The following is a 27,072-nucleotide window of genomic DNA, read 5'->3' on the forward strand; positions in this document are numbered from 1 at the left end:
AGATCCAGATTCTGGTTTTGAGATCCAATTTGAGACCAGAGATTCTGCCTCTCTAATTGGAATCCAGATGCTGTGGATGGATGCTGCTGGTCCACAGGTCACACTTGCTAGCAGTGAGGTGGCAGGTGGGGATGAGTGTGGTTCTTCAGCCAGCCAACCCTGAATCCTGGCGTTGACACTTTTCAGCTGTGAACCTTGGACAAGGAACTGTATTTCTTTAAGCCTCAGTTTCCTCACTTGTAAAATGGAGATAATGATAGTCTTGTGTCCTAGGATGGTGATATATACAGAAAGCATGCAGGACAGCATGTGGCCACAGCAAGCACTCATAAATGTTAGCAAGTGGTGGCAGCCACAGGAATAGTTAAAGAAGTGAAGGTTAAACCACATCCCATTTCACACCTAACAGAGTGGCAAGTGTCAGGAAGTATGATGTTTGCAAGGGCTAATGAGCCTGGGGAGACAGGAACTCTAACACTCAACTAATAGAGGGCAAATTGGCACTGCCAATTTCACAGTTTGACAATATCTGGGAAAGTTGGAGCTGCCCCCCACTACAGTGTGATTCTGCATGTATTGTGTGGATAAAGAGCAAGAAAGATAAGTACACTAGTGATATTTATGTAAGTTTTTAAAAAATGTATCACAGGACTGGAGGTATAGCTCAGTGATAGACTCTGGGTTCCATCCCCAGTGCTGCAAAAAAAAATAAGAATTAAGAAAAAAAAAAGGAAGGGACTGGGATTGTAGCTCATTGGTAGAGCACTTGCCTAGCATGTGTGAGGCACTGGGTTCAATTCTCAGCTCCACATATAAATAAACAAAATAAAGGTACATCGGCAACTAAAAAAAATATATATTTTAAAAAGAAAGAAAGGAAGAGCCAGGTAGGGCGACACATGCCTGTAATCCCAGTGGCTCAGGAGGCTGAGGCAGGAGGATAGTGAGTTCAAAGCTAGCGTCAGCAACTTAGCAAGGCCCGAAGCAACTCAATGAGACCCTGCCTCTAAATAAAATTTTAAAAAGGGCTGGAAAGGTGAGCAGTGGTTAAGCTGCACCCCTGGGTTCAATAAAACTCAGTACAAAAAAAAAAAAAAAGAAAAGAGAAAAAATTCCCATAAGGGCAGTCCTATAAAGTTTATGTATATGAACACACAGAGTGAAAGCATCCACAGTATATTGAGGAAACAGTCCAGAGAGGGAGAGAAGGAATGCAATTGGAAAAAATAGGCTTTCAATTTTGCCATACTGATAGAAAAAAAATCTGAAGCAAAAACGACTAACTGGAAATGAGGACTGACTCAGTGGTAGACACGTGATCATTTATTACATGACTCCTCCTACTTTTATATATTTTTCTTATTTGTGAAACCTCTTTTGTGAGGCCAAGCTGGAGAGGGGGTGGAGAGAGTGAGCTTGGTGTGGTAGTGGGTCGGGAAGGGAGGAAAGAGAGATCTACCTGTTGGGGTGCCACGTTGCTTGAGGGACAAGTGGAAAAGAAGTTTAGAGAAGATGGGAAAGTGTTGGGAGCTGTCACATAGGAACAGGGCGCCCCTTAGCCTTGAACGGTGAGAATGTGTAGATGTGGCAAGCCAGCCACAGGCTGTGTATGTGTGTGTGAACTATGAACACCAAGCGCACCAAGTGGACTGAATCGATGTTGCCCCTCTGTTTGGACGGGCCTCGCTCTGGTCTTTTTGCTTGCTCTGCCATGATCCCCACACAGCTCATGAGATGGGCGTGGCCTCCCTAGATGTCAGTCAACCTCAGCCCTCTGAAACCTGACCCCTTGCCTCATTTGAATGGCTTCTCCCCAATAAAAGGGATTCAGCATGTGCTCGCTCTCTCTCTTTCCACGGACCCCTAAAGTCAGAGGAACTGTCACAGGACTCAAAGAAAAAGGTATTTCTCTGTCTCTGTGTGATTATTTTGTGCATCCTAGTTCACTTGGAGTGACTTTGAGTGTTTTAGTCATGGAACGCGACAGGAAAGCTAAAGCTCAGAGAGGGTAAGTGACCTGTTCTGGGACCATTTGGACTACCATCTCCAAAATTTGTGCTCTTGCTAGATGTTCTCTCAGTTCTGGCCCTGGAGCCCCAGCTAATGCCCAGCAGGGAGGAGGAGGCATTGTACAATATAGCCCATGCTCTCCCTTCTCTGCAAGAGAACCATCCCAATAACTGCAATGAAAGCCCCTGAGTGTTTCACTGCCCAGAAAGAGAGCAGAGAGTAGGGGACGAGGGGACCACTTGGGCCCAGCATCTGACTGGTGCCCTTGAGGCACAATTGCTGGGGCAGTCAGGGCTGGCAACCCTTGGGAAGTTCCCGGGGCCACCTGATGCAGAGCTGGAGCAGGGCAGGCCAGGAAACTGAGTGCTGTGTGGCCTGGGGCAAGTCCTCACCCCTCCTGAGTTCCCACTGCTGTAAAATGAGGCCATGGCACTCCCTGAGTCCCAGTTTCCTGAGGTCCTGGATGCTTCGAGGGGACCTGAGGACCTGTGTCCATTCTTTCCAGCTTCTTCCTCTGTCTTAAGCTGCTGCTAGAACTGTCCCCGCCACCCTACACTGGTCATTCTTCCTGCTTCGAAATGAGACACCTGAGAGCATAAAATGGGTGGGAAGAGGACTGCAGACCCCGACACCCGCCAGCTGCGGCCCCTAGGCTGGCAGAAATCAAAAGTCTTACAGCCCTAAGGGTCAGCAGGTTGGTGGTTGCTAAGAGCCACAGCCAAGTAATATGATGCATGGCATGTTTGGTTGAAAGGTGACACCAGCAAGCCATTGAGATGATATGATTATGTTAAGATCTGCATTCATATGGATATTGGACTCCTGCTGTCCACCTCGGCCTGCTACGGGACTCCTGGAGAGTTCCCATTGGTTGGGGAAGTGTGGTAGGAGGGAATTCCGGAGGAGGGACTTCCTGTTGGGGTCCGGGAGAACGCTGTGTGGGTCGGTCTTCCGGGCGCCTCAGGGGCATTGGCGGCAGTTTCAAAAATAAAGTTTGTTCCTGCTTGAGTGGCTCGTGATTTTGTGCCCAGCCAGACTGCGGCAGGTGGTGAACAGACTCCTGGGAGAAAATTAGGGTCAACACGCCAGCATGTGGGCACAGGCAACGACCTTCTCATTAGGACCCCTGAAGCTCAGGAACTAATGCCAAGAGTTAATAAATGGGATGGCATCATATTAAAAAGCTTCCGCATAGCAAAGGAAACAATTTGAAATGTGAAAAGGGATCCTACAGAATGGGAGGAAACCTGGGCTAGCTTCTCTTCTGAATATACACAGAATTCAAAAAACTTAACACCGAAAAGAACCCAGTTACTAAATGGACAGATGAACTAAACAGACACTTCTCAAAAGAAGACATACAAATAGCCAACAAATATATGAAAAAATGCTCTACATCATCAACAATTAGGGGAATGCAAATCAAAACTATACTGAGACTTCATCTCACAATAGTCAGAATGGCAGTCATCAAGAACACAAATAACAGAGGGGTGTGGTAGCGCACATCTGTAATCCCAGCAGCTTGGGAGGCAGAGGCAGGAGGATCATGAGTTCAAAGCCAGCCTCAGCAACTTAGCGAGGCCCTAAACAACTCAGTGAGACCCTGTCTCTAAATAAAATACAAAATAGACCTGAGGATGTGGCTCAGTGGTCGAGTGCCCTTGAGTGCCCCTGAGTTCAATCCCCAGTACCCTCAACCCCACAAAAAGAAATTACAAATAATAATAAAGGATCTGGAGAAAAAGGAACACTTTTACACTGTTGATGGGATTGTAAATTAATAAAACCCCTATGAGAATGAAAAGGCTAGGCATGGAACCACCATATGACCCAGCTATCTCAGTTACTTTATCTTTATTGTGAAGAATTAAAGTCCTCATATGGTAGTGATACACACATACCCATGTTTTTAGCAGAACAATTCACAATAGCCCAACTATGGAACCAGCCTGGGTGTCCATCAATGGATGAATGGATGAAGAAAATATGGTGTAGGTACACAATGGAGTTTTATTCAACCATAAAGAAAAAAGAAATTATAATCATTTGTAGGAAAATGGATGAAACTGGAGAACATTATGTTAAGCAAAATAAGCCAAACTCAGATGGTCAAGGGTTGTATGTTTTCTCTCATATATAGAAGCTAGAGAGGGAAAAAAAGGTGGGGAGGTGGGGGATCTCATGAAAATCAAAGGGAGATTAGTAGAGGAAAGGACCAGGAGGTGAGAGGAGAGGAGGGAGGGAGGAATTATATCATTATATTGTGTACATGTACAAATGTGTAACAACAAATCCATCATTATGTTCAACTATAATACACCAATAAAAAATGTGAAAAATAAAAAAGAAACTCTCATACACAACAGTGGGGATGTAAACAACTCTGCAAGTCCATAGGCTTGCAATCAAAGCTGGCCTGGGATCAAATCTCAGCTCTGGCATTTACACACAGTGTGACCTGGGGCAAGTTAGTTAACCTCTCTGAACCTGTTGCATCATCAATCAAATCTCATAGAGTTATTGTGAGGGTCAAGTGAGGATGTGTGTAATGTGGATGGTGTAGTGCCTAGAGCTTAGTAGCTGCTCAATAAATAATAGCTACAACCCTTCCGTTCTTCCCCTCCCCTGGAGGGTCAGGGTTGTCAATGGCAGGAGCTGTGACATTAAGAAGTTCAGGGATCAAGGTACATGGCCTCTCCTCCATCTTGCCAGGTCCCTGCTGCCCTTCCCTCATGGTTCTTGGTGACAGCCTGAGCACAGTCAGAGGTGGCTCCACCTGGACTGTAGCAGAAACCCAAACAAAGGGACATTTCCCATGCCTGAAGAGTCATCTTCTAAAGGAACACTAAAGAATAATAATAATAATAATAAAAAAAGCCAGAGGCTAAAGTCAAAGAAGTCAAAAAAGACCAGAGTCCGGAGGGCATGACCTAATCATCCCGGATGATGCCATGCTCCACTCTCACACCCATGGCAGACATCGCTAATCAATCACCGAGCTGCCCTCAGAATCCTGCTGAACCCATGCTTCACATAGCTTGTACCAGTCAATGACAGGAGCCCATCCCCCTCAGCCCCTTCTGCTTCAGGGCACATCAGCCAGGCTTACAGCTGCCAGCACTGACTTTTCTTTGCTTACTTCAGGCCAGCAGGGCCAGGAATGAACAGCCACCAGCCACTGTCAATCAATGGCCAGCAGGGATGGGGACTAAAGCTGCAGTGCCCTCAGCCTCCGGTCCGGTACCTCACGGGGGTGTCTTCTCCACCAGGGTTCCTGAATGCCCCAGAAGGGCCCCGTTCCACTAGCACAATGGGAGCTGGCTGGCCCACGAGCTCTTGGTGAAGCCCTTTGTCCCTGTCCCCTACCCCTCACTTCCCAGCCCACGTTTCTTGGGCTCATTCCCATTTACATCCATTTCCCTTGGTTCTTGTCTTGGGGTCTGATTCTGGGGAATCCTAAACTCAAACACCCCTTCCTCCATAAAATAAATATCCCTTTATTTTATGGAAGGGAAAGAGTGGTTTTCCCAAGCCAGAGCCAGAGACAGGGCCCTAATGAGAACCCCATTCTCCAGGCCTAGGATTTACTCCTTCCCAGTGTCATTTGTTACCTCTTGGGGGCTGTCCCTGGTCTGCCCATCCCACTCCACCCCCAGGGATTCTATTTCCCAATGATCACAGGTTAGAAAACCCAGGGGCACCAGACACAGTGTGCAGGGAGACTCTGCCTGAAACCCCCGGACTTATTTCAGAAGGTGACACCTCTTTTCTCTTGGTGCTGGTCCTTAGACCAGTCCCATAAACTTCTAGAGCCCCAGTGTCCTGAGCAGTGGAGTAGGTTGCTGGGGAAACCGTACCATGCTGGTGTGTGGAAGGAGCTCCCTGACTTCCCCCACCTCAGATGCCATCTCAGGAAAAATAAAAACGCACAGTGCCATGTTTTAAAAGACAATAATCCCAAACTATATTTGCTTTGTAACTTTAGTGGCAAATGCATATTCTTTCAGCTGATATTTCCTACTTAATTGAACAGGAGAACATCCATGAGAAAATGACCCCTGCTTTCTAGCACTGGAATGTAACTCTGGATATTTCTGCCTGTACCCGGCACCCTGGTGCAGCCAGTGCCTTGAGATGCTGCAGTCTCACCTTTGATGTGGAGGAAAAAGCACATGCTAAAAAGTTTACAGAGTTTAAATCTCACCCCTCCACCCACTGTGTGACCTGGAGCCCAGGGTGGTTTCTCCCTCTCTGAACGTCGGGCTCTTCATCTGTGCAGTGGGAGTGAGGATTTCACCTACTGTGCTGCTGTCAGACTGAGCGTTGCCTCCCTGCCCAGTCCTCTGCCAGGGAGGCAGCTGGGAGGGGACCACCCACAGAAGAGGGTGCGGCCTCTTGTTGTCCCTCCTCCAGGTAGCCCCTGGTGACAAGATAGGGTACCTGTTGAGTTCTCTGCTCTCTACCTCAGTTCCTGAAGTCTGGGTGCTGGAGGCATGAACAAGATCTTCCCCCAGGTAAGAGCTGCCCTGAGCTGGCTCCTGCCCTCAGGATGGTAAACCCTGCTCCTAGGAGTGGAGAAGAAAGGGGGGTCCTTTGACACCCTGCTGGGCCACCAAGGTGAGTCAGAACCCACCCTACCACATGGCAGGGGTCCCAGCAGGTGAACCAGCCAGAGTTCAAGTGGCCAGTGCTGGGCAGGAGCCGGGAGCCAGGTGCACAGAGACCGGGAAGCGATCAGCACTGTGGCAGAGGGGCCCCAGGGAGGAGCGGCCGGAGCAAGTTGCAGGATGAGTGTTTGCCAAGTGGACCACAGAGGAAAAGGGATTCCGCCCCATCAGCGAGTGGAAATGGGAGGCAGTAGCAAGAGTGTGGAGCACTCAGTTACAGCTGTGGGACCAGGAGTCTTATCTGAGGCTCTCAGCCACCCATTCTGAAGACGCCCTGAGGCTGGGCACCGCCTCTCCTAAGGCTCTGTTCTTTTGGGCAGGGGGATGTCACCCGCAATGCTGCTGCTGGAACCAAAGCCCGCCCTGGAGGGGAAGGTAAAGGACCTGAGGCCTGTGGGCCTCCTCCCACGGGTGGGGATGCCTTGGAGCCCAGCAGCCGGCTGCAAAGGCACAAAGAGGGTCCAAGCCTCCACTGTCCTTCTGCCCCCCATATAGATGGCATCTGTTCCCAGCTTCCTGGCCAGTCATGCCGACAGTCAGTTACTTAATAGGACTGTTCATTATCTCCATGCACAAGCATTTATGGGGCACCTACTGTGTGCTATGTCCCTCACAGGCGCTGCGCTGCTTATAATGCCCCCATGTAATGTTGAGAAAGGAGCCCAGAGTCAAATCCCTGACTCGGTGAGTGACATGGGCAACTCTCTGTACCTCTAAGGGATCAAGCACCCCAGGATCACACAATTATTTAGCACCTATCATGTGCCACTGACTCACGGTGCTACCAGGGCTATTTATTCTCTTTGCCTTTATGAAGTAAAGGGAAGTAAGAGCATGTATTTATTGAGTGTCTTCCATGTGCCTTGTCTTGACCCATGTTTGCTCTATGACAAAACAGACCCAAAGAGGCAGATGGCAGCAACAGCTATAAAGAATCCACCCTACTATGTGTCTGGATCTGCACCATCTCTTTCAATCCTCAGAACAGCTGTTTGCAGGGTTGGGTGTTATTAAGAGCAATAACAGATGAGACAGCTGAGGCTAGGAGGTTTGGGTAATCAGGTCACCATCACCCAGCTGGAAGGTGGGAAAGACAAGGTTGAAATTCTAACCAAGGTCCCTCTTGTAGCAAAGCCCAGTGCTTTTTTTGTTGTTGTTGTTATGGGCGCTTACTACTGAGCCATATCCCCAGCCTTTTTTATATTTTATTTTGATACAGGATCTCACTAAGTTGCTAAGGTCTCTCTAAACTGCTGAGACTGGTTTTGAACTTGCGATCCTCCTGCCTCAGCCTCCCCTGGTGCTGGGATCACAGGCACGCTCCACTGTGCCCGGCCCAGGGCCTTTGCTGCTCTGCACTGGTGTTTCTGTTTCCAAGTCCTAGCTCACGGTGGGCGTGGCTGCCGGACCAGCAGGTTCCTTTCCTCCATCTGTCCAGGGAGGCAATGACACATAAAGATTTTGGGGCTTTGCAGTATGTCATCTTCTCCTGGGAGTGAGCTTCAGTTTAGCAGGTTCAGCACTGAGTCCCCCCTCTCCCTTCCCCCGGGGACCCCACCTTGCAAGTAGCCTATGCTGCACAAATATTTGAGAAGTGACTGCTTGGCTGAGCAGGACACCTCCCCTTGCCCAGCTTTGCACTGTCTCCCGGGTTACCTGCCCTGTGTTTACCTGCCAGGGCTTCAGGGATTATTGGCTTTAGAGCCTCCTGTCGACCTGCTTTTGTCACCTCTCCCAGCACAGGGCACGCCCACATCCTGTCCTGCAGGCCATCCACCAGCTTCCAGGTTTCCATGGCCTCTCCTGGAACACCCTCTTTAGGCCTCCCTGGCCTCCCCTGCAGGGGTAGCGCCCATGCTTCTGAAGCTGCATGGAGCTCACGGGGCACCTGGCCCACACTTTCTTAGCACCCTTTACACCTAACGCCACCCAGGTCCACTTCTAACTGGCAGGTGGCTCTGGGCAAGTGAGTGGATTGAGTGGAAATGACCCAAACTCATCAAATTGATAGCCTTCCCCTGGATCTCTGGCTGAGTATATTCCCAAAGTATTCACAAAGCACCTACTGTGTGCCTGCCTCAGAGCTAGTAACAGATATGAATCAACCTGCTCCTGCCCTTTTTTTTTTTTTTTGGAGGTATCTGTGACCTGGACCTGACAGTAGCCCACACTCATTCCTGTGTTCATGCTTCACCTTCTAATGCAACCATAAAATTTTGGGGAACAAAATCAGAGCCACAGTTACTTTTGTGTCCTCTTCAGAGCAAGATACCCAGAAGGTCCTCAATTAAGATTTCTTTCATTATTTTGCCAGCAAGAGAGGATAAAGAGAGGATAAAGGAGCAAAGTGTAGTCCTAGGAGCACTGCTATACACAAGAGAGATGCTCAATAAACACTAAGAATAGCTCACACCTAGCACTTACTATGTGCAAATGCTGTCCTGGTATACTAATTCAACAAACTGACCCATACGATGGTCCCCATTTTCCATATGAGGAAACTGAGGCACAGAAAAAATAAGTGACTTAATGTTGCTCACCTAGGAAGTGGTGGAGCTGGGACTCCAGTGTACTGACAGGCTTTAGAATGGGCAAGCAACTAAAATCCTGGAAAGGATACCAGTTGTGGCATTTGACAGTGTGGACGCACATCCTAGCTTTTCATAGAGTAAACTGGACCTTTGCTTCTCTGAACCTTAGTTTCTTCATCCATCAAAATAAAGGGTGGTTTTGCTGGGCATAGTGGTGCACACCTGTAATCCCAGCGACTTGGGAGGCTGAGGCAGGAGGATCACAAGTTCAAGGCCAGCCTCAGCAACTTAGTGAGATGCTGTCTCAAAATGATAAAAAAAGGGCTGGTATAGCTCAGTGGTTAAGCACCCCTGAGTTCAATCCCTGGTACCAAAAAATAAATAAAGGGTGGTTTTGAAAAATAGAAATAATGGTTATGAAGGACTTGATGTCACTTCCACCCCACAGTAGGGACTGAATGCACAGGTTTCCATCTCTGCATCCTGAGGAGGCTGCCTGGAGCATAGGCGGGTGAGGACTGAGGAGGATGAGGTCTGGAGCAGAGGCCAGCCGGGTAGCACTTGGTGGTAGTGGGTTGGCAGGGAGAAGCCAGAGCCCCTTGGAGGATGCAGGAGCCCTCTTTCTGGGAAGTTCTCCTGCCCTGGCCTTCCCTGTGGGGGTGCTTGCTGGGGCCAGATCAGTGCAAGGGACCCCTGGGCCCAGTGCTAGCCACTGGCTGCAGCATCAACATGTGTCCCAACCCTCACAGCAACCTGCGGCCCCTGCTGCTCCCGACGTGGGGCCTGCCTCTCGGCCTTCCTGCTGTTCCTGCTGGCAATGCTCGCGGCCCTCATCACCCTGGTCACCATCGTTGGACTCCCTTCACGCACATCAGGTGATCATGAGGGGATGGGTCAGACCTGCTGCAGGGTACGGGGAGCCCAGCCCTCCCTGGCTTCTGCAAGTGCTTTTTGCATAATTCCTTAGGATGCAAACGCAGACACACACTGTACACATGTCTCTGAGCCTTGGTTTGCACATCTATGACACGAGTTGTTGAGAAGACCCAGCTCTGATGTCGCCTCCTCCTGGAAGCCTTCCCTGACTCCGAGGCTGGGTTAAGTGCCTCATGTCAGCCCCCACAGCCTCCACACTTCTCTTCCCCTATCCCGGTCACCTAAGAGATGGCTCTGCCGCCAGGCAGGGTGGGTGTAAGGGGACAAGATGGGGAGAGAGTGAAATTCACAGTCCTCTGCATTCCTGTGCAGGAACAGGGGACTGAGCAGAGCTGGGAATACGCAAGGAGTCGCAGTCACATGCCTGTGTGCACATGCGTGTCTGTGAGCCCGCGTGTGCCAGTAGTGTTTGCATGCACCTGGACGCACGGGTATGTGTGTCAGTGTGGGCGTGTCCACGTGTGGGCCTGTTGTCGGTGTCTGCATGGGACTGTGCATGTAGGTACAGATGTCTGTGTGAGCATGCGTGTGTCAGTGTGGGCGTCTGTGTGTGTATGTCTGTGACAGCCTGGTGTCCCTGAGCGCTGGCCTTCTCACACTAACCGAGGGTGCCAGGAGCTGAGATGTGGCTCACGTGAACATACACACACACACACACACACACACACACATGCACACAAACCTGCTGCCATCCCCAGTGAGCACACACATACACGTGCACAGTCTGGGGCCAGGGGACATCTCATCTGCCAGTTTCTTTCCTAAGTCTTAGGAGCAGCCCTAGGGGTGAATATGTGGGTATCTCTTCTCTCTGAGGGGGGTGACAATGACATTTCAGGGATGCTTGGGGAACAATGGGAAGAAATTGAGACCGTGTTCTGTGGACCATGAAGCTGAGCCCAGATGTGAGGGATCATGACCCACAGTCCTCATGACAGCCCAAATACATTGCTTCTGAGGTTTCCCTGAGTGGAGCACTGTCCCCAGAGCCTCCTGTGAGAGTGCAGATAAGTTTTCAGTAAGAGCCGGGACCGAGGCTGATTGTGTGCCTTCAGTGCTCTAGGTGTGTCTACAGAGAAGCGTTTACTGCACCCACATGAGTCCTACGGGGGTGGGCTTTGGGTCTCATTGTGCCGGACTTAGCTCTCCTCTGGGAAGCCCTCCCTGGGTCGAGAGGTCAGATCATCTGCTCAAGGTTATACAGCTGGCAGGAGGCCACACTGGGACTTAAAGGATCCCTACCACTGAGTCCAGGGCCAGTGTACTGTCCCAGCCTCTCAGGGTGGAGCTTGGGTGGGGCTCAATGCCCACCTAGGTGCTGCCCTTGTGAGCACCACCCTGACTCTCTGGGGCCTCCCCTACCCACACAGGGGCCCAGGCCTGTGTGACGCTGACTAACAGGACAGGCTTCTTGTGTGGGGACCGGAGGAGCTGCATCTCCGCCAGCCAGGTGTGTGATGGCCTTCGCACCTGTCCCCACGGCGATGACGAGGATGAGAGCTTGTGCCGTGAGTGCCCCTTAGTCATGCCCTGCCCAGATCAGCCCTTCCGAGGGTGGCCCCCACCTCATCTCTCCCTGCAGCTCCACTGAAGCCTGACCATCTCTGAGCAAGTCAGGCCCCAGGCCTTTGAAGATACAGTGCCTCTGGCCGGAAACCCCTGTCCCCACCCTGCCTCAGTCAGGTATACACGCGTACATGCCTTCACTGTGCACCTCCACTCCCAGAGGACCTGTATTCGTCCTTCAAGAAAGAATTCAAGGGCGAAGTAGCCTCCAGGAAGCCTCCCCTGATTCCTGCACTAGGTTGAGGGTCCACAACTGCCGTGCCTCCCTGGGACCCAGCCCTAGGCTTATTGGTGTCATCTCTGCAGCCCCATGGGACTCAGCTCCCCTGGGGCAGTTCTGGTCTGCTTGAGCTCGGCACAGATGGGTATCTGGAATGACACCAAATGAACCAGTGGACGAATGGATGGGAAGACCTGGACCCACACCCCAGAGGCCAGACAGATCTCAGGAGAAAGGAGAACCAGCATGGGGGAGATTCAGTACCTGAAGCCCCAGGGGGGAGAGAGCCTGATGAGGTGCGGTGGAGCCGAGCCGGCAGGGACAGTGCCTGGCGCTCAAACCCTGAACAGCCTCTAGTCGGTGCCCCAGCTCCTATCCACCCCCTCTGCCAGAAGCCCCGACAAGTCACCAACCTCTGCTTGCATATTCCTGGGATGGGGAACTTGCCACCTGGGGTGGCCGCCCCCAGCTTTGAATGCTCTTCCCAAGGAAAGGCATGCCTTGTCCTGCAAGTACTGCTATTTCCAGTGTTTTCCCAGACTGGTTCCCGCCCGGCTCTCTCCTCAACCCCTGCCCCAATAGACCATCTTTCAATCTTTCTCCTGTGATGGTGGTTCTGCATGGATTTGGGGGTTCCCTCTCTGGCCTGCTTCTTTAGGTCACACCCTGAACTCCCACAGTCACCCTCCAGGGGACCCGGTTCCTGCTCCCTCCCATTCTACCAGTGTACACATACCAACTGCCCATGTCCCTCTCCCTGGTCAGGCCCCAGAAACATCCATCACACTCCTGCCTGAATCTGTCCCGTCCAAGGATCCCCAGTCTGGATCTTTTCCCTCCAGTATGGATGTGGCCTAAGTTTGTGTGAACTTTGGATTTTCCTGTCACACGGCTGCCTAACACAGAGCCCACTTTTGAGAAAGGTGCTCTGGGTCCCCTCTCAAGAGGCGTGTAAGCCACACCTGCTTAGTTCTGAGACCCAAGTGCAAGAATCGCACCTGTTACATTCCAGTTGGAGGAGGCTTCCTGGAGGTGAAGGAGTTTGAACCTGGACTTGAAGGCAGAATGATTTAAAATTGGTGTCAAGGAGACTCTTCTGGAAGGAGAAATAGCGCAAGCAATGGTGTGGTGGGGAGACGGAGCTGGGCAGGGGGTGAGGAAGGGCGAGGCAGCCCTCTGGGCCTCTTGCTGGATGCACAGGCAAAAAAGTACTCCTCTCCGTGGACTTGACCTCCTCTCCCACGAGACCTGTGCCCTTCCTGGGACAAGCAGGAGGTGACCCTGAGTTTGACAACTGCCAGGGTGGCCAGGATGATCCACCTCCAGATGGCCCCGAGGTAGCTGTGGCTAGGTGTGAACTTCTTCCTGCTTCCTCTGTCCCTCTGCAGGAGATGTGCCCCAGAACCTCCCCAGCTTCCTTGTGGCTCGCTGTGGAGACCTGGCCTCCTGGATCTACTCAGACCAAAAGTGTGATGGGATCAACAACTGCGGGGACTGCTCAGATGAACTGAGCCCAGGTGGGGGACTGGCACAGGAGGGACTGGGGCAGGTGGCCAGGCCGTGGCCAGAGGGCAGAGGTTGACCAGGGAATCTGTGAGGTTCCACTCTACCTGCCTTCCCTGCATCCCGGGAAGAAGCTTTCTACTCCTGCTTGAATGCCTCAGGGTGGGGTGCTCACTACCTCGGGGCCTCCTGGCGGTTCTTTCTCCTATGAGGGGCAACTTACCTTTGAGGGCACAGATGAGGACACTGGGACCCAGAGGTCATCATGTAAGGAGACGTGCATGGCCCACCTGGGATTTGAACCTGGGTTTTCCCCATGAAGAAAGCAGGGCAAGAATGGCTGGACCCGACTTGTATGTAGGTAAGCTGAAGCTCCAAGAGGAGAAGGGACAGCAAGTGACAGAAAGGGACCTCGGGTGAAAACCCGTCTCCTGACTCCCTGTCTGGAGTCTTGCTCCTTTAAATCCCTTCCCTGGTGTTCAATCAACAATCACTCCCAGAATACCGTTGGGCCTGGGCCTGGTACAAGATTCCAGTGGGGGACAGTCAGGGGTCAGAGAAGGATGCCCCCAGGACTCACATCATGCCGACGACAAAAGGAAATGCTGGGCCCTGAAGGAGGCAAGGGAGGCTTGTCAGGAGAGGTGACGTTCCAGGGTTTCAACAGCTGGGCGTGCTGGTGCATGCCTGTAATCCCAGCTACTCTGGAGGCTGAGGCAGGAGGACCACAAGTTTGAGGCCAGTCTGGGCAATTTAGTGAGACTCTGTCTCAAAATAAAATAAAAGGGACTGGAAATGTAGCTCAGAGGCAGAGCACTTGTCTAGCATGCACAAGGCCCTGGGTGTGTTGCCCAACACCGAGGGGCGGGGGGAATAGATAGGGTTTCAACAGGCAGGGGCTGACATGAAGTCTAGGGTACAGGGTACAGGGTACAGGGTACGGGGCAAGGGAGAGAAGTCTGTGAGGCACCATTGGGGAACCTTCAGGGGTTGGTGTAGCTGGAGTTAGGGTAAGGCTGGGAGGTAGAGCAGGTGATAGGGAGGGGGAATCAGCAGCCATTCATATTTGAGCACTACTGTCTTCCTTAATAACAACCTTGAGTAGATGCAGAAACTGAGGCTCAGACAGGGTGAGGGAGGAAACACCGAGTAGTGGGGTCTCAATTCTCTCCTCTGCAAGAAAACCAAGAACACAGTCAGCCCATGTCAGATGGGGTGGGGTTACGGGGAGCTATGGCAGGTTTCAGAGCTAGGGAGTGCCCTGGGGCCTGGAGTGCTCCAGGACACCACAGTGGTTCTTCTACCTGCTTTTATCCCCTCAGTGACTGCATGCCCGCCCTGTGACGCTGGGTGGTGGCGCTGCTCTCCAACTGTCTTCAAATACTGCAGCTGTATCCCAAGGACTCTCTGCCAGGACCACGTGCAGCACTGCTCTGACTGGTCCGATGAGTACTCCTGTCCCGGACCCTGAGAGGGCCTTCCAGGCCAGCGGGAGAGGCTGGTTGGAATGGCACTGGTAACTCTTCACAAGAACGTCAAGTCCTGGACCAAAAGGCAAGAGGAGCCTTCAGAATCTTCTAGCAGGATCTACACACTGTATCTCAATAGGAATTGCCTCTTCACTTTTCCAGTTGCTCAGCCACTGCTTGAATACCTCCAGTGACAGGGAGCTCACTAACACGTTGTCAGTTTCTAACAAAGACGAGGAGAATCTGCCCCTATGGTTTTAGGCCTGTCTCTGAGACAACGCGGAGGAAATGTGGTCCTCTGCTCCATGCCAGGCTTGCTGATCCCAATCTTGTCCCCTTTAGAAGAAATGTTTGAGACTTAAGTGTCAAGCTAGGAGTTTAGCCCCCAAGGGGGGTACATAAGTAAAGTATATGCCACTCCCTGCCTATTTGGTATCTAAGGCAGATGGTGCTGGGTTTGGAGGCCACTTTAGCTAGCTGAGCAGCCCTGGGCTCTTGAGGAAGGGGCTCTATTTTGGTCCCAGAGCTGGACTGAGCCATTTCTCTGCATACTTTTCCAGCTTCACAGCACCCAGGCAGGTAGGGATAGATGTCTCCATTAGACAAATGAGGAAACTGAGGCCCAGAGCAGGAAATGGCTTGCCCAGGATCTTGCAGCAAAGTCAAGGCTGAAACTGTTCCACGTACCCAGACAGGTTCCATGTGCCCTCAACCTCAAGACCTTTCTAAAAGCTACCAATATGGTCCTTCCTTGGCAGGGGCAGTCTCTAAGGGGTATTATAAGAGGTAGCTTGAGGGGCAGAAATGGTCCCACACTTATTCTGAAAGAGAGTCTTGGAATCTGGCCAAGGGGAGGGTTCCTGTTAAAGGAGACAGGTGTGTCCCCATTGGAAATTAGTGAAATTGGTTTTAGATAGCAGTCTTGCATATGTTTTGAACTGAAAATGAGCATTGGAGAGGCTGGTGAGCCCCGGGTCACTCTTCCCCTCTTTCATTCATTTGTTTGTTCATGCATCAGTCTCTGCTTTCTCTGGGCAAACCAGGAGCAGGGTGCTGGTCCCCCCAAGAAGAGAACTGGGTCCCAGCACAGGAGGAATATGGAGTCTTACGGAGATCACACCTCACACCCTGGAGGGATGAGTGGGACAGCAGGAAATTCTGGGCCCCAAGGAAGGACCTCTAGGAGCCAGGACAATTACATCCCTGACTCTGAGCAACTGGAACCAGATCCTGGGACAGGGAACCTCTGGGCTCCTGCCAGAGGGACAGTCAGCCTTCTGCTCTGTCACCATTGGCTGGGTTTCTTTCCAACTGCAGCCCAAGCAGGGGCTATGGAGGGTCTCAGGCATCGAACTGGCCTTAGGGGGCCAGGAGGCTTTTCAGAGGGTGGGGTAGAGGAAAAGGACATTCCTGAGTTGGTCCATGTGAACTGAGACGTGACAGGGTACAGCTCAGCCAGGGAATGTCCACCCAACCAGTGGCCAAAGCATAGGGTGGCAGAGGAGACAGCTGGAGAGGGGGAAGCAGGGACCGAGCATGATGGGCACAGCATGTTGCACTTCATCCCAAGGCCAGTGAGGTGTCATGGTGGGGGGCGTGAAGCAGGAAAACAGAACTGCTTTTAGAGCACTTAAGACCTCTCACTTGTAGAGACAGGCGGCTTGTTGAAGGGCATGTTTCTGGTGGGGACCAGAACCAGACGCATGGACTCAGAAACCTAGGTGCGTGCCGTGACAGCTCAGTATTCTGTGCTGTCTCTGGAGGGCTGGAAAAACTTGCTCAGAGGGGTCCCCTGTCTCAGGAGCTGGTTCCAGTTGCTCAGAGGGGATGGCTGAGCAGGTCCTTGACCTCGAAGAGGACTGAGCCAGGAGGAAAGCGGGAAATGGAGGACAGATGGATTTGGGACAGGAGTAGGGGCTGGGCAGGGACAGGCAGCCAGGCGCGGGGAGGGCACCAGTAACTAAAGGAGCATGAAGTGTTCCCTGTGCCCAGACTGCACAAGCTGTAGAGAGGGACCTTGACTGAGAGGGTGAAGTAGCTGCAACCAAGGCTCAGGAAGGATGACTGAGCACCAGGTTAGCTCACAGCCTTGCCAAGAGGGCAAAGTGAGATCCAGAATGCAAATGCCATCAAAAAACAGAAGAAGGGTTGCCAAGAGCCGTGCCAGAGGCTCTGGGGAGTATTAGCTGCAGTGTTTAGTGAGCACTTAGTCCAGGCTTGGCACCGCTGCAAGCCTTGTCTCTGGAATATCATTTCCTCCAATTCTCAAGAACCTGGTTTATTACTCACACCCTTCCAGAGGCACAGAGAGATGAAGCTGCTTGCTTACCATCACATAGCCTTCAGGATAGAGCCAGGAGCTAAACTTACACAGGCCCAAATTCTCAGCCCATCACAGCCCTCCTGATGGCTCACTCTATGTCAGCCTGGTCTTCCCAGCCAGGAATGGGGAGCCAGGGAGCCACAGCCTGTAAACAGGAAGTGGCTGAGGTTGGCAGAACCTGTGTTTATTCCTCTGTTTATTGGTTTTTCCTTTCAGAAAGGAGCAGGTGCCATAGCAATATCCCAACAGCGCTGCTTATGCAGGCCCCCAGAGACAGCAACGCAGGGCAGCCTGGCAGGCCCTCCCCAGACCAAGGAGGCAGAGTAGGCTGGAGCAAGAACCCAGCAGCCCGTGTCAATATTTGTCTTCTCTCATCCTCCCTGGCCCCAGCAACAAGATCAGGACTTTAAGTACAACAGGTTCTTTGCTGTGCAAACACTCAGGGATAGATTAATGGAATTTAAAGTGGCTCAGGCTTGGCCCCAGGGTTTGGATTGGAAATCTGGTCTGGTTTAACTGTCTGCTGTCACTGTTGGCCCCGGGCTCTCCTTTCATCCTTAGGCTCACAGAGCCACAGACATTAGAGCTAGTAGGGACCTCAGAGGCCTCCAGGCTTTTTTTTTTTTTTTTTTTTTAACATTTATTTTTTAGTTATAGATGGATACAAATCCCCATTTTATTTTTATGTGGTGCTGAGGATCGCACCCACTGCATCTTAAATGCTAGGTGAGCGCTGTACCTCTGAGCCCCAGCCCCAGCCCCATCAGCCAGGCTTTTGACAAAAGAGAACACCAATCCAAAGCTGCACTGCCTAGTGGTTATTGCTGGGGATTTTGAGGGCCATCCACAACTCCAGACCAGGTAGAAGCAATTTCCCTGAGTCCTAAAAAGGCACATGCACACATGTATTCACACAATAGTCCTTGTTTGTCTGTGGGGATGTACTCCAAAACTCCTAGAGGATGGGCAAATAGCATCAAAACTACATATATTATGTTGTTTTCTATACATACATAGAAAAGTTTGATTTATAAATTGGGCATGATAGGAGATTAATGACAATGACTACTAATAAAATAGCGATATACTGTAATACAGCAATATACTGTAATAAAATCTCCAGTAACAGTTCTCTTGTGCTTTCGGGCATTATTAAGCAAAATAAGGGTTACTTTAATACAACACTGCAATGTCTCAATAGTCAAGGGCTATTAATTTCTAACAGGAGGGTAGTATATACAGTGTGGATATGCTAGGATGTCTTTTTTCTCTGATTACTTTTCAGATTTTCTTTATCATTGCTTTTGAACAATTATATTATGATGTGTGCCTTGGTGTGGGCTTCTTGGTCCAATCTACAAAATTTTTTTTTAAATTTTTTAAATATTTATTTTTCAGCTTTGGGTGGACACAACATCTTTATTTGTATGTGGTACTGAGGATCAAACCCGGGCCGCACGCATGCCAGGCGAGCGCGCTACCGCTTGAGCCACATCCCCAGCCCCCAATCTACAAAAATTTTGACCATTATTTCTTTAAGTATTTTCTCTGTCCCTCTTCTTCTCCTCTCCTCTTAATCTCTAATTACATACATACTGAGCAGTATATGTCCACAGTTCACTAATATTCTGCTCATGGTCTTACAAATTGTTTTTTCCTGGGCTGGGATTGTGGCTTAGTGGTAGAGCTCTTGCTTAGCACATGCGAGGCCCTGGGTTTGATTCTCAGCACCACACAAAAATAAATAAATAAAATAAAAGATACTGTGTTCAACTACAACTAAAAAATAAATATTAAAAAATTGTTTTTCCTCTCAGCATTTTATTTTGGATAGTTTCTATTGCTCTGTCTTCAAATTCACAGTTTCTTTCTTCTTCAATATTTAATTTGTCATTAATTCCATTGGTGCATTTTTCACTCCGAAGTTTGATTTGGGTCCTTGATATTCTCCATGTCTCTACTTAACTCTTCAACACATGGAGCACAATTATAGCTATTAATCTCTCTCTCTCTCTCTCTGCCGATTCTAGTATCTGTATCAGTCTTGAGTTGATTCAGATAAACTGAGTTTTCTCCTCATTGTGAAGTATACTTTCTTGCTTCTTTTAATGCCTAGTAGTTTTATTTAAAAAAATATTTATTTTTTAGTTGTAATTGGACACAATACCTTTATTTTATTTACTTATTGTTATATGGTGCTGAGGATCGAACCCAGGGCCTTACACATACTAGGTGAGTGCTCTACTGCTGAGCCACAAGCCCAGCCTCCTAGTAGTTTTATTTTAATACAACAGCTTTATTGTGTTATAATTTACATACCATATAATCCATTCATTTAAAATGTACTATTCCATGTTTTTTAGTATATTCAGAGTTGTGCAGCCATCATCATATTCACTATTAAAACATTTTCATCACAACAAATAGCAACCCTTGTAACTATTAACAGTCATCCCCAACTACCCATTCTTAGACAATTACTTTGTTTCTGTAGAATTACTGTATTAGTCAGTTTTTTGGTTGTTGTTTTTTTTTGCCACTGTGAACAAAATACCTGATAAGAACAGTGTAGAAGAGGAAAAGTTTATTTGACACTCAGAATTCCAGAGGTCTGAAATCATGCTCTGGTCCCAAGGTGAAGTAGAACATCATGGTGGAAAGCTGCAGAGGAGGAAAGCAGCTCAGGACATGGCAATCAGGAAGCAGAGAGAGCTCCACTCACCAGGGACAAAATATAAAGCCCTCAGGCACACTCCCAGTGACATACCTCCTCTATTTGTATATAGTTACCACCCAGTAATCCATATTGATGGAGTTATTTTAATATCTATTTATTTATTTTTTAGTTTTCGGCGGACACAACATCTTTGTTTGTATGTGGTGCTGAGGATCGAACCCGGGCTGCACGCATGCCAGGCGAGCGTGCTACCGCTTGAGCCACAACCCCAGCCCATATTGATGGAGTTATACTGATTAGTTGTCTACTGATTCAGGTTAAAGCTTTTATTACTCGGTCATTTCAACTCTGAAAATTTTTGCACCTCGCCATTGATGAGGCTGGTTTTGAACTTGTGATTCTCCTGTCGCAGCCTCCTGAGCAGCTGGGATTACAGCATCACCACCTTACCCAGCAGGAATTTTTGCCTTTATACCCTTCACCTGAAATGGGTGTAGTCTTGCCAATTTCTGAGATGCCCTCAAACCATCTTTCCTATTGTCTCTGAGTAAAGTATTTAGCATCCTGTTAGTGGCTGCAATGTCTTTAACAACCACAACTTTCTTAACCTCAGTTTTACTCTTATTTTTCTGGCCAAATTTAAAGTTTTTCAAATCTTCTCTGCTTTCTGCTCCTGAATATCACACTAAACTTGACTAAAAGCCACCAGCAATATCCATCCATGCCACCACCTGAATTCTATGCTGCATAGAAATTTATTTCACAAGATTAAGAAATCCATCACCTTTAAATTCATTCTCACAGAAAATCTCGGGACATGGGCAAAATGTAGATGACTTTTTTGCCAGAATAACATGAGTGGCCTCTAGTCCAATATCCAAAAGTCCTCCTTTCCCTCTGAAATCCCATGAACCCAGTCTTTACTATCCATAGTCCATTTAGCATTTTAGTCTCCTGAGCTGCCACCAGACTCCCACATTAGCTTCCCTTACAAAGTTCTAAAGCTTTTCTGGCTTGCATCTCTAAACTTTTAAAAATTCTTCTCCACAAACCAGCTCCAAAGGCTTCTGAAACACATGGTTATATTAGTAACAGCAATGACCCTAGTCTTTCTATCAATTTCTGTTTGAATCAGCTTTTTCATCACTAAGATCAAAAGACCTAACAAGAACTTAGAAAAAGAAGTTTATTTTGGAGATCATGGTTTCAGAGGTTCATAGATTGCCATAGATGGCTGACTCCATCTCGGAGCCCAAGATGAGGCAGAACATCATGGCAGAAGATTGAGGAGGATAAAAAGCAGCTCAAGACATGGCAATCAGAAAGCAGAGAGAGCATCACTCACCAGAGAAAAAATATAAACCCCAAAGGCATACCACTATTGACCTATCTCCTCCAACCACACCCTATCTTCCTACAGTTACCCCTCAGTTAATCCATGTCGATCTATCATATCAAATAATTTTTATTGGATTCCAGATGTGAATTTTAATGTCTGGTGCTGAATATTTTTTTTTAAAGAGAGAGATAGAGAGAGAGAGAGAGAGAGAGAATTTTTTTTTAATGTTTATTTTTTAGTTTTCGGCGGACACAACATCTTTGTTTGTACGTGGTGCTGAGGATCGAACCCGGGCCTCACGCATGACAGGCGAGCACGTTACCGCTTGAGCCACAACCCCAGCCCAAGTGCTGAATATTTTTATTTCTAATAAATATTATTAAGCTTCATTCTGGGACTACAGTTAATTTTCTTGGAACAGTTTGATACTTTAAGGCTTTAGTTTAAAATTTTATTTGGTGGGCAGGATACAAAATCAATATACAAAAATCAATACTTTCCTATACAGCAATAATGAATTTGCTGAAGAAGAAATCAGGAAAGTAATTCCATTCACAACAGTTTTTTAAAAATAAAATACCTAGAAATAAATCTAATCAAGGAAGTGAAAGACCTTTGTAATCACGATTATAGAATACTGAATAAAGAAATTGAAGAAGACCTCAAAAGGTGGAAAGACTTCCCATGTTCATGGATAGGCAGAATTAATATTGTTAAAATGGCAATACTCTCAAAAGCAATATCAGATTCAATGCAATCTCCATCAAAATACCGCACATTCTTCACAAAACCAGAAAAAAAATGTTCAAAAATTCATTTCAAGGAATAAAAGACCCAGAATATCCAAAGCCATTCTATACCAAAAAAAATGCTAAAGGCATCACAATACCTGACTTCAAATTATACTACAGAGGTATAGTAGCAAAAACAGTATGGTACTATCATGAAAACAGACACATAGACCTATGGTGCAGAATAGAAGACACAGACAAACACACACACATCTACAATCATCTGATATGTGACAAAGACACCAAAAATATATTTTTTTAACAAATTGTGCTGGAAAAACTGGATATCCATATGTAGAAGAATGAAATTAGATCTCTATCTCTCACATTTCACACAGTCAACACAGAAAGGATCAAAAATCTAGGAATTGGACCAGAAACTTTGCAACTGCTAGAAGAAAATGTAGAGTCAGGATTCCAATAAATAGGCACAGGTCACCACTTCCTCAGTAGAACTCCTAAAGGTCAAGAAATAATACTGAGAATTAATAAACACAATAGCACCAATGTAAGAAGCTTCTGCACAGGAAAGAAATGAGAACATGAAGATAGAACTTACAGAATGGGAGAAAATTTTCACTAACTACTCTCTGACAGAGGATTAATATCCAGACTATTTAAAGAACTCAAAAAATTTAACATACAAAAATCAATAACTCGATCAATAAATGAACCAGATACTTCTCAAAAGAAATAAAAATTGCCAGCAAATGTATGAAAAAAATGTTCACCATCTTTAACAATTAGGGAAATGCAAATCAAAACTACATAGAGACTTCATCTTACTCTAATTAGAATGGCAGACATCAGGAACACAAATAACAAGCCAGATGCAATGGCATATGCCTATAATTACAGCAACTTGGGAGACTGAGGCAGGAGGATTCCAAGTTTGAGATCAGCCTCAGCAATTCAGTGAGACCCTGTCTCAAAATTTAAAAATTTAAAAAGGTTGGGAATGTGGCTCAGTAGTAAAGCGCCCCTGGGTTTAAAACCCAGTACAAAAAAAAAAAAAAGCTACAGTACTTACTAAATGTGTTGTTTTGGTAAGCTACAATATTCCTCTCTATGTCTAACTTCATGAGCACTATGTGGCATGGGATAAAACCAAGTAAAATAGTCTTTTTGATAATTCCACAAAACCCTTTGAGATGATCAGGGAAATGGGGTATGGGTTAGAGATTCTCAAGCCAGGAGGGGACCTTAAGTTCACCAAATCCAACCCCATCTAAGTGTTGGTATTGACTATGTACAAACCCTGACAAATAGCCACCCAGCCTCTGCAGGCTTCTAACAAGAAGGAACTTGCCACTCCTGCTGATTTCCTTTACTTTAGAAATTTCCTTCTGCAACTGTATCTACTTGGTCTTTCATTAATTAGTCCTGGATCCAGAAAACACATCAGGTCCCTCTGCCCCAGGAAAGGCCTTTCCCTGAAAGCAGCAGTCCTTTTCCCTTGAGGCCTTTCAAGCTGCACAGTCCTGAAGTCTTTGGCTTTTCCTATTCAGACCAAAATTTTTAGTCCTGAACTAGACATGTAGAGCTGTACAGGGCCTCCTTCATTTACCTATTACTTGGCTTTGTCTTGCTCCATGGAAGCCAGCATGGTCACTGCCACCCTGAAGGACAAGGACTGGTGCAGCCTGTTGGCCAGTGCCTATTCTCCTTCTAGGGACTTGTTCCTCGAAGCATGTAAGCATGTGCCATGTTGCAATCTTTCTGATATTAAAACCGCCTCCTTCTCTAACAGGTTCTTCCATGGCTACCTTCTCAACTTCAAGCCCAATTGCCTATGTCTATCTTCTTTGCTCTCTCTGCCCAGGAGGTAGAGCCAGAGTGCTCCCCGCCATCTTGGAACACTCCCCTCTGGGTTTCCATAATAGTGCACTGTCCTGGTTTTCTCTTTCTTTAGCCATTTCTTCTCAGTTTTCTCTTCCTCTGCTTCCCTTTAAACATTTCCCTTCCCTAGCACTCCATCCTTAGCCAACTCCTCACCCAATTCTATCTTGATGATTTCTAATTTTGAAGGAGTTCCTTTCTTCCCTTTGAGAATGTGATAATGACCATGGATCCTCTCCACAGAATTCGGGGGTGGGGGAGCTCACAACTCAACCCACAACATTTTGCCTATGACTCCAGGTTCTTAACCCAAAGTGTTTCTCCTGCCTGATTTTTTTTTTTTTTTAAGAATCTAACATTTATTTATTTATGTAGTGCTAAGGATCAAACACAGTGCCTCACCCCCGCTAGGCAAGCACTTTACTACAGAGGTACAACTCCAGCCCCTCCCTGCCTGATTTTATTCTCACTCCTGGCTTCTTTCCAATCTCTCTCCCAGGCCCAAGGGACTAATAAATTGATAGGGAATACCAGATCCATTCAGTTCCACCACTAAGCTCACTAGCAGCAGTGTTTATTATGGCTCTCCATCACTAAACAGAATGACTGAATGGTAACTGATGCTCCACAAATATGTGTTGAGTAAAGGATTACATCTCACCGCTGTCACCTCTTCTTATCCTTCTGCTTTCCTCACACCCTACCTGGCTCTTCAGGAGACTTCCCCTCCAAGTCATCTTCAAAGATACCTTTCTGAAACACAGATACCTGTCCCCTGCTTGAATTCCTTGCATGACTCCCTATGATTTTCAGGATAAAGGCCTTCCCTAAAAGTGGTCCCTGCTGTTTATTCCGGCTTCAATACTTAACTCTCCCCAACACCCACTGGTCCCAGCCACCAGGAACTCCTGAGAGTCTCATGTGGAAACGCTGCCACTCTCTTCCATACCCCACAGAGCCTGGAAGGCCTGACCCCTCTCTTCTGTGATTGCTACCTCATATTCATCCTTCAAACTCACTCACGCATCTTTTAGGAAACATTTCCTGACTTCCAGTTCTTGGTTATTCATTTGAACATTCTGCTGTGTCCCAAGGCAAACTCAATTCACAGCACTGGTCACACGGGAAGTCACTTGCCTGTTCCCTACTTGAGGGCAGGAACGCTGTCTCATTTTCTGAGTCTAACTGGGCCCACAGTAGTTCCCAATAATTTACCACGTAAGTGAAAAGATATCTGTATTAGTCAGAGTTCTCCAGAGAAACAGCACCACAGTGTGTCTCTCTCTGTGTGCATATCTGTATTTGTAATCGAAGATTTATATAAGGAATTGACCTATGCAAATGTGGGGGCTGGTAAGTCTGAAATCTGAGGGGCAGGCTAACTTGATAGAAATTCCAGCAAGAGTTGATGGTACGGTCTTGAATTCAAATGTGGTCTAGAGGCAGAATTCGTTCTTCTTCGGGTGATCTTGGTCTTTTTCTCTGAAGGCACATACATTTTTTTTTTTAAAGAGAGAGAGAAAGAGAGAGAGAGAGAATTTTTTTAATATTTATTTTTTAGTATTCGGCGGACACAACATCTTTGTTTGTATGTGGTGCTGAGGATCGAGCCCGGGCCGCATGCATGCCAGGCGAGCGCGCTACCGCTTGAGCCACATCTCCAGCTTGGGCACATACATTTTGAAAGACAATCTGCTTTACTCAAAGTCTACTGATTTAAAAGGTAAACTCATATAGAAAATACCTTCACAGGGCTGGGGATATAGCTCAGTGGCAGAATGCCTGTTAATATATGTGAGGCCCTGCGTTTCACCCCGATCACCACAAAAATAAAAATACTTTCACAGCAACATCTAGACTGGCCTCAGACTAAATAGCTGGGCACCATATCATAGCGAATTTGTCACGAAAGATTAACTATCAAAATGAGTATGTTCCTCTCTGAATCTCAGCCTCCCCATCTGTAAAACAAAGAGCTATGATAATGTTCTAATTGGATAATGTCTGGATTAGAATTTACAGATTTTTTTTTCTGGTACTAACAATTGAACTGAGGGCTTTGCGTGTACTAGGCAAGTGCTCTGCCACTGAGCTTCATCCCTTATTTTTAATTTATTATTTATTTATTAGAATCTCTCTCAGTTGCTGAGGTGGCCTCAAGCTTATGGTCTTCCTGCCTCCAAAATAGCTGGGATTATAGGTGTGTGCCACCATGCCCAGCTAGACTTTATAGTTTAAAGTTCTTTCACTAATGTCATTTAATTCCTACAATTCTATCAAGCAAGTTTGTTACTGTCTTCTTTATACAGTTGACAAAGAAAGAGATTTTTCAAGAAGTGGCAGAAATGGGCTAGAGCCTGGTTTCCCTGATTCCCAATCTAGAGATGATCTTTCTGGGCTTGAAGAACTGTCTTTGAGAGTTGATAGAGGGCAGAAGTCTCCAGGAGCAGGAAGCAGAGGAAGGAGTAGAGGGGCCTCTACTATGGAAACTCAGACCACAACAATAGGGTGTCCAAATGAGCCAGGTAAGGCCAACCCAGGAATTCCTGAATGTAGTTTCTCTTCTGTGATCTAGAGAGCACAGGTATGGTCAGGAGTACACACCTGATGTATTATGAAAAACTATCAACTCAGGGTTTACTACAATGTTCAAAAAGTAAAGGCAGTAAAAGATGAATATTAAAGGCTGGAAAAGTTGAGGCCCTTGCTCTTTGCTCGCTGGGAGTCACACAGCTCTGAAAGTTGCCAGATTATTCTCCTACAGATCTATTCCAAAGCTTGGGCTTCATGCTCCTCCTGGACCCACATTACAAGCTAGGGTGCAAGGCCTCCTGGTGAGGTGTCCTATTTATTTTGACTTGGTGTCACCTTTGTTTATTTATAATCCTCCAGAAGTGTATGGCTAATTTAACAATGAAAAGGACAGTGGGGAGAATTCCGAGATGAGAAAAAAGTCTGCAAGGCACCTCTGCAAGACTTGTGAAGAAGCCAAATTCTCCAAACTGCCAGTGACTGGGGAAGCTAAGCACTCAATCCTTCCACTTTTGGAGGCTTTCCTAGTCCCTTGCATTTTCCTGTGTCCAGAGGCGGCAGGGTAGCAGTCACTCCCTGCCCTTTTCAGGATCTAGAGGCCACTATTTGATCTGGTTCTTGGCCTCTTCATTGTGTTGCTCCAACCTCTTGCTTCCATCATCACGT

At 47.7% G+C, this 27,072-nt stretch overlaps 1 protein-coding gene across 2 annotated transcripts; it reads left to right on the forward strand.

The window, feature by feature from the left end:
- The first annotated feature begins 6,420 nt into the window (after positions 1–6,420).
- Positions 6,421–18,359, forward strand: Ldlrad1 (low density lipoprotein receptor class A domain containing 1). 2 transcript variants are annotated; one of them, XM_048815343.1, is made up of 7 exons: positions 6,421–6,527; positions 7,001–7,055; positions 9,961–10,086; positions 11,518–11,655; positions 13,322–13,450; positions 13,674–13,797; positions 14,759–14,895. In XM_048815343.1, exons 1-6 carry the CDS (start codon positions 6,507–6,509, stop codon positions 13,754–13,756), a joined length of 552 nt encoding a protein of 183 aa, XP_048671300.1. In that variant the 5' UTR covers positions 6,421–6,506; the 3' UTR covers positions 13,757–13,797; positions 14,759–14,895. The 2 variants fall into 2 exon arrangements, with proteins under 2 accessions (XP_048671300.1, XP_048671299.1); XM_048815342.1 differs by lacking the exon at positions 13,674–13,797 and having other exon boundaries at positions 6,425–6,527; positions 14,759–18,359.
- Positions 18,360–27,072: the final 8,713 nt, after the last annotated feature.

The sequence above is a fragment of the Marmota marmota genome, unplaced genomic scaffold (assembly GCF_001458135.2).
Source record: "Marmota marmota marmota unplaced genomic scaffold, marMar, whole genome shotgun sequence".
Taxonomy (NCBI): domain Eukaryota; kingdom Metazoa; phylum Chordata; class Mammalia; order Rodentia; family Sciuridae; genus Marmota; species Marmota marmota.

Bases quoted from the DNA above. Each gene is read 5' to 3' on its own strand.
- Ldlrad1 (XM_048815342.1), top strand. From the start codon at position 6,507: ATGAACAAGATCTTCCCCCAG. The intron at 10,087-11,517 runs GTGATCATGAGG...CTACCCACACAG, and splicing joins ACTCCCTTCACGCACATCAG to GGGCCCAGGCCTGTGTGACG. The intron at 13,451-14,758 runs GTGGGGGACTGG...TTATCCCCTCAG, and splicing joins CTCAGATGAACTGAGCCCAG to TGACTGCATGCCCGCCCTGT.